The sequence below is a fragment of the Gracilinanus agilis genome, chromosome 5, assembly GCF_016433145.1.
Source record: "Gracilinanus agilis isolate LMUSP501 chromosome 5, AgileGrace, whole genome shotgun sequence".
Classification (NCBI taxonomy): Eukaryota; Metazoa; Chordata; class Mammalia; order Didelphimorphia; family Didelphidae; genus Gracilinanus; species Gracilinanus agilis.
The window spans coordinates 283,729,212-283,741,096 of NC_058134.1; the positions used below are offsets into that span (position 1 = coordinate 283,729,212).

At 49.8% G+C, this 11,885-nt stretch overlaps 1 protein-coding gene across 1 annotated transcript; it reads right to left on the reverse strand.

The window, feature by feature from the left end:
- Positions 1 to 2,405: 2,405 nt before the first annotated feature.
- On the reverse strand, positions 2,406 to 10,976 carry GDF11 (growth differentiation factor 11). Its single transcript, XM_044679227.1, has 3 exons — positions 10,925 to 10,976; positions 6,423 to 6,832; positions 2,406 to 5,787 (listed from the first exon to the last, which is right to left on the reverse strand). The coding sequence occupies exons 1-3, from the start codon at positions 10,974 to 10,976 to the stop codon at positions 5,407 to 5,409; spliced, it is 843 nt and encodes a 280-aa protein (XP_044535162.1). The 3' UTR covers positions 2,406 to 5,406.
- Positions 10,977 to 11,885: the final 909 nt, after the last annotated feature.

Genomic DNA, 11,885 nt, shown 5'->3' on the forward strand with positions numbered 1-11,885 from the left:
TAAAGGGAACTGACCCAAACCTTCTTGAGCCCATCTCTGAACCTGACTACGTAGGAAGAGGCCTTTAAAAATGTGGAGGAAATTGGTTTTCCTTAGCTGTAAGGCTGTATCTTTTCTGAATGTGTGTGTGATTCTTTAATTCCTTCCCTAGCTAACCTGGTGAAGGATAGAAGCTTTGGGCTGTGTGTTGGAGTTCAAGGACCACTAAGAGAAGGAATAAGCAAGGATGGAACTTCCTTGATATTCAACAGAGCATTTGCCCTTGTTTTGGAGCTCTGACTTGAGATTTGAAAGAGTTGGAAGGGAAGGACTTGGGGTGGGGGGAGGTAATTTTCCTTATTTTCTAAGTTTCCAGATAAGTTCTTATGACAAAGTCATCCACTCCATTTTTCAAGGAGTCAGTCCCTTTTTAAGGGTCTAGCCTTCATCCCTCCTATGTTTCAGCTATTTATTTGTACTCTATGGGAATGGAAAGTCATTCCATTCCATTCCTGTGGAGGTTCTTGGTAGAAAGCCCTTGAGCCTAAGACTCAACCCTCAGTTAGTCTAACTTGTCTACTCCCAGCTTCCTCATTCCCTGTTTCATTTTTGTGTTCATATTCCCAGAATCATGCTCATAATAGATCATTTTTATTGAATTGACTTTCCTGCCCCAAAGAAGCTGCAGAACCCACCTAGGAAGGAGTAGTGGTGATTATAAAGGGAATATTGACATGGAGATCAGGCAAGTAATGTATGGTTTGCTGCCTAAGCTAGGATGCCAGCTAGGTTTGTCCATACAAGTTAGCAGGAGCATGGAGTAGAACAAAGGAGAAGAGCTAACTCCTACGTCCTTCTAAAGTCTTGGCTTGAGACAGGCCTGAGGCCTGACTGCCCTAGCTATACTCCACCTCAGTTTCATGCAACAGGAAGCTCCCCATTTCCTCCTTAGGGCTTTAGGGAGCCAGCTTTGGTGGCTTTCTATCCAGTACATACATGCTTCTTTACCTCTCATGCCTAATCCTTGAGTGTAGAAAAGCATGTACTGGATAGAAGGTATTTGGTGGTGGGGTTAGTGGGGTAGGGCCTGGAACACTGTCCCACTTCAGAAAGGGGCCTCAATTCCAGGTGGAGCAGACATCAGTGGAGCCACATGAGAAGTGAATATTTTTAGCTCAAGTCCAAAACAAGAGTATTTGGAGTCCTGTGGTATGTGGGAGGAAGGGGCTGGGGTGCAATATAACCTGCTCCTTCTGCCCTTGTGCCCCTTATCGCTAGCTTCAGATATTATTGGGGGTTGGGGGTGGGGGTCAGTGGTCATGATAGCAGTTAAGTCCAGGGCAGAGCTAAGCCAACTCTGGCCTAATTGGCATAACACATATGGACAGACTGAGAAAATCCTGGAGCCATCCGAGATACTGAGACACTAAAAATAGGAATGTCTTCAAAGGCCGTATCAGTAAGTTCTAGAACTATGATATGAGAGACTTAAAAGAAGGCTGTGTCCACTTAACTTCTCTGGGCCTCTGTTTGATCATCAGATGATGTCCTTAGAGTCAAGAAGACCCAAGTATGAATGTCACCTCAGGCCCTGAACCATCACTATGAACATGCACCTGACAGAGTTCTTAGAAGACTAGATTGAGATAGTATCTACAAAGTATTTTGCAAATCTTCACAGATTCTAGAGTACACATAAATGAGGGGATTGTCCTTAGTGACCTCTAAGATCCCTTCCAACTTTAAACGTTCTGTGTTTAAAGAGGTTTCTTGAAGGCATTTCTTTCTCTTCCCTCTCTACTCTGTATCCTGAACAACCTTAGAATCCAGCCTAGGAATTTTGTAGCCCAAAGACTGGGGAAATTTCAGGTTTTGGACTCTAGAGACCTTGGGGGTGGGGGAATAGTTTGGTTGCCTAGCAGCAACGATTGACCAAATGACCACATTGGTTTCATTTATGACATCTGCAGGCAGAAGTAAGCTCAGAGGCAGAAAAAGGATGTAGTTGAAATAAAATTTTAGAGCTGGAAAGGACCTTGAGACTATCTAATTCTACCTCTTAGGAGAGAATTCTGATCCTTCTAGTATTCTGTCCTCTCCTCAGGCCACCCAGAAGGTTGTTTTCCTCTAAATTTCCCAGAGAAATTACTTTGGACCCATTTCCCCTCAATGTGCCTTGTTTGGCGTCCAGGAGAGACACTATCATCTTCCATAGGACTCTTCCTGTAAGCCTTATTTAGGGCTGTCATCTTCCTGGTTTGTGTAGCATTAAGGGGATCAAGAGGGCTCCCTTATATCAGCAGTGGACACTATGCAATGTCCCAGATGTACTGCTCACTCTTTGGTGTGACCAGTGTGTAAGTCCTTTAACTTCCAGCAGCTTTTTCCATAGCTGCAAAATGAGGAGACTAGATAATCTTTAAGGCCCCTTCTAGCTCATTTGGCTATAGGAGGAGGAGAGCTCAATGCTAAACTCTTTAACTTTATTTTTTCTTTCAGGTTCAAGTGCTAGATTGGGTCATGTGACCACCCCAAAAAATGCCAAAGAACATTTTTTAAAAACCCCAAAAAGGGCCAATGGCTATCTCTGTCCTATGTCACTTAACTCAGAAACTGCCCCATGTCTTCATTTCCGTGCATCCTTTGGGAGACTGTTTGGTCAAGTCCTCTGTAATTCTTTTAAGGCCTCCCTATGCCCCCTGACATCCCTTCTCCCTTATACACCCCAGCCTTCAGATGACCGATACAGAAACAAAGTTGTTCACGTACACAGTGTGACATATACACAAAAGCAAATAATAATTATAATGATATGTTCAAAGGGGGCACTGGCTTGGTCCATACTTGAAGCAGGGTAGCATTCCCTGGCTCCTGTGTCTCTGAGCCCTGTCTCTAATAACCTCTTTGGGGGGACAGGGGTTGAGACTCAATAGGTTTGTGTCCAAAAGAGAAGGAGCCTTAGATTCCCCCAAGGTCTTTATTTGGTAGGAATGGGGGTGTCTTCTAAGTATCCCCCACAAGTTCAAGGCTCCAGTTTCCCTTAGAACCTATATTGGGAGGTCAAATGATGCCCCTGCCCTTTGCCTGGCCCCTGGGCCTGAGATCAAGTGTTTAATTTTGGAGGAGTCATCTTCTGATCTTGACCTCTCTGGTTCTACCCTCCCCACCAGGGATGTGGAGTGGTGGTGGGACGGGGATAGTTTTTCTTGGGATTAGAGTGATAAGAAATTAAAGAACAGGGCTGGAGGGGCAAGCCTGGAGAACCTGCCAAGATTGGGAGGTAGGGTGAAGGAGACATTGACCCACCCCTCTGGAGAATGGGAAAAAGAATACCAAGGCCTCCATCATCCCCTCCCTAAGGCAGGCTAGAATTTGGGCCTTTTGAGTAAACTTCCCAAAAACATTTAAGTCTTCCTGGTGCCTTTGACTTTGGCCCTCTAAGGCTCCTGCTGGTCACAATTGTGACCACTCGGAGCTTTGCCTACTCCACTTAACATCTCTCTACCCTTCGACAAGACCAGAGAGAGCCCCAGGAATCCTAGATGAAAAATAGACCAGTAGAGGCAATATTGGATGAACCCAAGTCCTGGAGAATCCTCTCACCTTGTTGAGGGCCCATCCCTTTCCTCACCATACACTACTTCCTCACCCACCAGACTTCTGTGGCCTTCGACTTCATTCCTCCAGCATTTGCCCTGGCCCACCCTCCGCCCCTGCTCCCCCAAATATAGAGAGGTATTTCATGTCCGTAAAGTGCCCGTGGTAAGTGCTCAGGATTCATCTCTTTGCTTCAGCTGCTTGCTGCTTCTGTTCCACCAAGAGGAGGGAACCGAGGCATTAGGGGGGAGGGAAGGGGAGAGAAGGGGAGACTGGAAGGGAGTGCAGAGTTAGGAATTGGGGAAAGGGACAGGAGAATGACTTGCCCTTGGAACCCATCTCTCCCTCCTCCACTTTAACTAGCCTGCTGTCTGCTGTCATCATCCTCCATTATCCCCTACCACCACACAGGCTTGCTTTTGGATGTGTACACTTCCAAAAAAAAAAGATAAAAATCATGATTCAAATAACTACTCTCTTGTTTCCCCCCTTCCTTGCTTGCCCTGAGCTTGTGGGTCTCAGAATACTTCTCTTTCCATAGAATTCCTCCTTCCCTTGGTCTGCTACTCTCCAATCTCAGCCCAGGGCAGTCATTTTTTATTTCAAAGCCTTGGGTGAGAATCACCACTACCCTCCCAGCCTATACTCTCCCGGATACCAGCTCCTGTTTTCTTTCCCTCAAGACAGACTACTCAGGGGACCCTCTAGTTTCAAGCTATGGCCCCCTCCTTTTACTGACCTGAAAATGGCAAGGGGAAGGATACCACAGGCTCTTTGGTCTCTCTTAGCTAGGGGGCATTTGTGCACACTGCTCCGTCATCACTGGACTGGGAAAGGGTCCATCTTGGAGTCTCTTGCAACGCTCAGACCTGAATGTGGTTCTGCTCCTCTCTCCTCCCTCCCATATGACCCACCCCCTCATTCTCCTTTCTGGGCCTGACTGCCTAGAACCACTGGCTCTATGTACGGTTAAATTGGAAAGGGAGATTTGTAGGGGAACATATTTGGACTCCCTCTGCCCCTAGTTCCCAACCCTGGATGTTTTATACAAGTGCTTGAGTGGGTGGGTATTGGGGTGCTTCCAGCCGGGCTCCCTAGTTTAAGGAGTAAAGTAGGGCACAGTGGAAAGGGGTGGGGAGGGGGAGGTGGAATCTCCTTCATGTAAAGCCAAACACCAGAAATGAAAAATCACAATAAATAAATAAATAAAACGTCAAAATCCTTCCCACTCTTTGCCATCCCCAATTCCTACCCCCTGACCTTGTTGTCCACTATGAGAAGGAGGGAAATCTGGGCCTGAGTTTAATTGCCCATTTCCTCCTAGATGGGCCACGGTGCACGGGATGCCCCATGTCACCCCAAACCCTTCACCAGGCCAAAGAAAAAAAAGACTTGGTGTGAGGCTCACTCTCTGTCCCTATCCGTCCCTATGTTTCTCACTTGACTTCCTCTCTGCCTAGTCTCTTCTGCCTCTTTCCTCCCTCTGTCCTGCTTACAACTCTTCTATCCTTGTCCTCCTGCCTGTCTCTATTCTCTGTCTACTTCACTCTCTCCCTCTATCTCTTCTTTTCCACACACCCTCACCTGCAAATCCCAAACAGTCCCCCAACTTGCCCATTGCCCTCCTCTCCTTCCCCCACAGATCCCTCACCCCTCTTTGTCTCTATCCCCTACCTTCCTCGGCTGTATTGCACACTGCTTGGGGTGGGATGGGGAATTTCCTTTAAGAGGGGTCGAGGGGGGAGCTCCAGGGCCTGGGTTAGGGGGGAGGGGTCAGGGCTGGGGATCCAGGGGGGTTTGTGGGGGAGAGGGTCCCTCTCATCCCCCACCTTAAGAGCAGCCACAGCGATCCACCACCATGCCGGGGATCTTGCCGTAGATAATCTGCTGCTTATCGTTAAAATAGAGCATGTTGATGGGGGACATCTTGGTGGGAGTACAACAGGGCCCAGCGGAGCCTCGGGGATTGGCCTGCTGCACCAGGTGGGTATGCGGGTACTTCTGCATGAACATGTACTCGCACTGGCCAGAGCAGTAGTTGGCCTTGTAGCGTTTGGGCGCGATGATCCAGTCCCAGCCGAAGGCCTCAAAGTCCACGGTGAGTGGGTATCGGCAGCACCGGGACTCGCTCGAATGCTCGTCACAGTCGAGGCCCAGATTCCTCCTGGAGCGTTTGGTGTTCTCCAGCACGTGAAGTTCCATAAATGGGTGCTGGGAGAGCAGAGAAAAGAAGGTCACAACGGGGGATTTCCAGGGCTTCCCTAGAGCAGCTCCATTCCACTCTCAGCTATTGGCACCCCAATGTACCCCTCCATCCTGGAAGGGTGAGTAGATGATGGGCCACTGCCTAACTCCTGCTAATAAGGATCGGCAACCTCCAGCCACTCAACCTTTGGCCCTGGAATTCCTGACTCAGAATTTAGAGCTGGGAGGTCATGGATCTTGGAGACTGTCCTGGGCCACCCTCCTCCTCTCCCGTCTGAGATGAAGGAAATGTAGCCAAAAGGAAGGAGAATTTGCCTAAAGGTTGGGGTACAAACCCAGAGCCAGTCAATGCTTCCCAAGTCCACGCAGCTTGAACCCAGAGCCTCTGACTCCAGAACCAGTCAATGCTTCCCAAGTCCACGCAGCTTGAACCTCTCACCAATCCCTTCTGTAATTTGTGCCCAACACCCCAGTCTCTAGCTACACGGTTCCTCCCAACAGACTCTTCTCTAAGTGCCGGATGCCTAGTTCTCTCTCAGAACCCCTCATCTGACGGTCTGCCCCCTTTCCCAGCGATTCTGTTTCCCCCCCCCCCCCATTCCTAAATAGCCAACCCTCGGCCCCTTCCCCTTAGCACTCACCAGCCCTTCAGCCCCTGGCCCCAGGGACGTAACAGCCAGGTCAGTGCCACTGGGATCGAAGGCGTTGATCTCGATGCCCCAGTTACTCTGAGGCTGCCGGAACCAGCTGTGCAGCACCTGCTTGAAGTCGATGCTCTGCCAATGGCCTGATCTGGAGTGCAACTCAATCTTGAGGGATCGGATCCGGATGTGGCGCCGACCCCCGCCTCCACTCCCACCCCCACCTCCTGTGGTTCCTTCCCCACCCAGGGGCTTCAGGCGAAGGATCTGCAGGTAGACGGTGGCAGGGCGGGGGACCGGCCTCAAGTACACCCACAGCTGGGCCTTCAGCACCTTTGTGAACATTACTTTGGGGCTGAAGTGGAAGTGGCAACAATGGGGGCTGCCATCTGTCTGCACGGCAGGGTCCGCTGGAGAGAGGGGAGGAAAGAATCAGTCAGGGAGGAGGGGGAGGGAGAGAGGGTCAGGGCCTCCTGCTTTCCCCCACCAAGTCGTAGGCATTTTGATTCTGGCTGGACCTCTGTAGCTGATCCCCAGAGTGGGCTCCACACCTCTCCCCTTCCCTTTCAGGTACACAGCTTCCTGTCTCTGAGCTGGGGCTTTCGCTCACCTCGCCTCCATTCTGGAAAGCTTTATCTGCTTCTGCTTCCCTCACGGAGCAGCTCTCTTAGGGTCCCCTAACTTTCGGCTAGGAAGCCTTTCCTATCATCTATCATCCATCCTGGAGATCTCTCATGCTCTTGTCACAACTCGAGGTCATGCCTTTTATTCCGTTCTCATGGGAAATGGAAAACAGGCAGGCCAGAGACATTTATCAAGCAACTGAGGCCATAGTGAGGACTGTGCTATATTTGCTTGAGGCTACAGGGCTAAAATCTTTACACAGAGATGGGGAGGGATCATACTTTCTCAGCCCTCATTCCTGGTTGTGTGTGTTTTCTTTCTGCTAAACCTATCTTTTCAGGCTCCTCCTTCACTACATACATAGCTTGGGGTCCTGAGGGGGGAAAGAAAGTGGCAAGTCCTTGTGAAGAAGCTAATTAATATTAACTGAACTTTCGAGGTTTGCAAAGCACACATATAATATAGGGATGTATTTCTAGATCTTGTATGATCCATTGGAAACACTGTTTGGAATTCAGACTGGGCACTCCCCCCACAATGACCCAGAAAGCAGAGAGGCTAATTTCTTGTCTTTGGGAATTGAGTGTGAAGTAGATCACCCCTACTCTTCCTTGCTTGGTACTCAGCAGTACCCAGATTGCACAATACACATTTTAGGAATTCAAATTCTCAAGAATAACTTTTGATATCCTTTGCTTCCTGAAAGGGACGACCCTTACTTAAACCCAGTCAGTGCCAGATGCCATAATTCCAGCCCATTTCCCTCTGGTATCCAATGAAGATAGGGAACAATTAATCCTATCAGAAGATTGGACCAGAGGGTTGATCATTTCATTGGCTCTTGAAAAGAAGAGTGAAGGAAGCATCACCCTTTTCCCCTAGTCCCCTCCAGTCTAAACTGCTTCCAGACCATATAAGAATCTATAGATAGATTAACAACAGATAAAGAAATAAGCCATAGGGGAAAATCTAGGTTGCAGGAGATTGGAAAGAGTATGAAGAATCTCCTTCATGCATAGATCTTATGTGCTAATTGATATATATGGGAACAATTAAATCTGTTTCCATCCCCTCCTGAACCCCTTCCTCAAGGTTGGGGGTGTCAGGAGAATGGAAAGAAGTACTTAATGTCATGCATTTTGTTACAAAACTCGAGCGTTTCCTGCTGCCTGGGCAAGAATTTCTTTAGGTGTCTTCCTAAACCAAGGGGAAAATTTGACATGATGTGACGCCCTAGGGCTCCGACAGGCTTCTCAGGTCATCTGGTACCTGAATGGGAAACTGGGAGTTGGAGAGTGGTAATGAGCAGGCAGGAAAAACCAACTTCCTTAAGCCTCCAACTTTCAAGTTAAACAATACAAAGTCCTCATCAGTGGGAGAAAGCAAGGAAAAGCAGAGCGCCTGAACAGAATCTAGGGGGAAGAGAGAAAAGCTTCCCTTCACCACACCATCTGCCCCGTGGTTTAGTCAGTCCCCTTCTTGGCCAGCGAAGGATCTGCCAATAAAGCTGCCCATCCCTTCTGCAGCAGCTTTGCTTGGTTGGGTCCCCTTGCCCCAAACTCGGACTCCACTGAGCTGTCCAACAGCCAGCCAAGGGCTCCGAGCCAGGACCAGGGTTTCTTTCTCCCAGTCTCAGATTCCTTTCACTGAGCAGCCCCTGGGCTAGAACTCCTGACTGCTTGGGGCATTTCCCCATGGCCCCTCTTTATATGAGGAGAGCATCCTTTTATCTGACCACCCCTCCCCTCCCCAAACTTCCTTCTAGGTGTGGGAGATGAGGGGCAGAGAAGAAATGGATGAGTGGAGATGGGGGAGACAGAGACAATGAACTTATATTGGAGATAGGAAAAGAGAAGTTGGGAAGAGGAAGAGAAAGAGATGGGGGAGACTGTGATGTGGGGGAAAGGATGGAGAGAGAAGAGAGGATAGAGGGCAGTGCTCAGTGGAAAGTAGGAAACAAGGAGGGGGAGGAGGAAGAGGGAAAAGAGGGGCACCTGAACTTAGTAGGGCAAAGGGGGAAAAGAGAGGAGGATCGGAGGAACAAAGCGGGGAGTTGGGGGGCAGCCAGGAGTCCCCCAACACACGGTGTACAGCTCCGGGCAGTGGGGAAGGGGCAACATCTGTGTTGCATTGAGCTGCCTGGTGGCAGGCAGCAGCGGGTCAGGTTTAGTAGGCGGCGCTGGGCTAGGGAGGGGGGGGCTCGGTCGGGAGCGAGGTCACCGCACTATTTTCAGCTAGAGCCCATCCCCCCCACCCCCCACACTGGACCAGGGCCCAGAGGGCCTGGGGGCAGAGGGGCAGGTTAGGGGTTTGAAGCTGGGGGAAGGTGAGACCTCCCTTCTCTCTGTGCCTACTGGGCTTCCTTAAGAGAAGTGACTGGAGGGGCTGGAGTTGGGGGTTGGAAGAGGCTGCTTTAGGGGGGCTCTGAGGTCGGGCACAGAAGGTTGGGAGGGGTGGGGGCTGGGGTCTAGGGTTGAGTGCCCGGCTGGGGTTGGGGGAGGGGAGGGAAGGGGGAGGGGAGGTTCTCTGCTGACAAACACCTCCCCTGATTAGCGGAGCACAAGTCTCTTATTAAAGCCGGTCCCTGGGGATTAGACTATAAAAGTCTCTTTTTCCTTTTCCCCTCTCTCTTCCCTCCCCTCTCCACACTCCCCCCTCCCTTCTCCAGATCTCTGGCTCGCTCTTAAAGGGGACGTACTACTCCGGTCCAACTCTGGGCCCCTGGCTGATTCCTGTTTTCGGTGGGATGGGGTTGGGGGGAACGCAAGCGTTTCCTCTCCCTTTCAAAAGTTCCGCCTTCCTTTTCCCTTGGTCCAGGCACTCGAGAGCCCCAATGGCAGTTACCTTGAAACTGCTTTAGTTTAGGGGATTGCCCTTATAGGAGTTTCAAACTCCGACAATAATCACACACTCTATCTGGGACCCCTCACTCACTGGGCTGCGAAGGCCGGTCACTCAGTCTCTAGAAGCCTCCAGGAGCAACTTTTTCTAAATTCCTCATTATTAAACGCCCCCCTTTTCTAGAGATCAGCACACCCACACACATACACCACCCCCAGTTGCCCAGGGTGGCTGCCCTGCCTGGGTCACCATTCTACTCAACTATTGGGTGTGCCTTCCTCATCCTGGACCCATTATTCTCATTCTCACTGGAACCCCCCCCCCAAAGTCTTGATCAAACCGAGGTCATTCTGGGAAGTGTAGAAAAAAATCCAATGCCATAGGGAAAATGTAAGGAGCTGAGTAGGGTGAGGCCCCCCCAAACCAGATTAGTGCCACCTAAATAGGGGGCATTTCTATATGCCAGACCCTCCCTCACCCCCCAAGCTTTTTACAACCATCTGCCTATAAAACCAGTCCCCCCCCTTCTGTTCAGAGGCCATAAAACGAAATAGTCTTGGGGGGGGGCAACTCCCAGGGGAGAGGAGGGGGGTTGGGCCCCCTGGAGTTTGGGGGGAGACCTGCCTGGGGGAGGGGCATCGGGGATCACATGACCCCCTAGGGATGGGAGGTGGGGGAAGCATTGGCCTGGATTTTCCAGGTCATAAAATTTCAAAGCCACAAGTCTATTAACATGTTCACCTTCCGCTCCCCCAGGCAGCCCAGAACTAGGATGCTGGGTGCTCCCCCCACCCCCAATCTCTCTGGATCGCTTCTACCCCCCCCTTCTGGGTTGTGATTCCCCTCACCAAGTTCCTATACCCTCCTAACTTGGGAGGGGGCACACTTAATGGGTTTGATCTAAGATGTAGACTCCAGAGGATTCCTTCCTTCCTTCCTCAGCCAGCAGGCTGGGATGGGAACCCCAGTATCCTAGTGGCTCACATTGCCGTATAGAATTGGCAGGTCAGCTCCTATTTCAAGCCCCCTACGCTAACATGGGGGGTCGGCATTGAAGAGATGAGGGGAGCCCAGATCATGGGGATCCATGCTGAGGGGTGGTGGTGCAACACTTTAGGAGCAGGTGCTATGAGGGTTCTAGAAAATTTTCAGAGCTTTTTGACCCAGGTGGGCATGCCTAGGGTGGAAATTTGGGGCACTAAGAATATTCTGCAGGCAGGAGCTGGATTTGGAATGCCCACCATAGCAAAACGATTCAGAATTAGGACAGGACGTTTGAATTTCGAATCCTGAACTCTTCCGTGTAGTAGACAAATATGCAAATCACTTGAAATCGATTTCTCTATGGCCCTCATAGTAGTAAAAGGGGGGGGGGCGGGAATCATGTCCCTTCTAACTCTGATTCCAAGCCCCCCTCTATCTAGGGCAGGAGGTTAAGGACAGGGTTTGAACAAGGAGCTGTTAGCAGAAAAAGCTCTGCTATTAAAGACTCCCCCTTGCTGCCATCCAAACCAAGAAATAAGCTGGAAAACTTGCTTGCCATTCTGCCTTCATCATCTCATCTCATCTCATCTCATCTCATCTCATCTCATCTCATCTCATCTCATCTCATCTCATCTCATCTCATCTCATCTCATCTCATCTCATCTCATCTCATCTCATCTCATCTCATCTCATCTCATCTCATCTCATCTCATCTCATCTCATCTCATCTCATCTCATCTCATCTCATCTCATCTCATCTCATCTCATCTCATCTCATCTCATCTCATCTCATCTCATCTCATCTCATCTCATCTCATCTCATCTCATCTCATCTCATCTCATCTCATCTCATCTCATCTCATCTCATCTCATCTCATCTCATCTCATCTCATCTCATCTCATCTCATCTCATCTCATCTCATCTCATCTCATCTCATCTCATCTCATCTCATCTCATCTCATCTCATCTCATCTCATCTCATCTCATCTCATCTCATCTCATCTCATCTCATC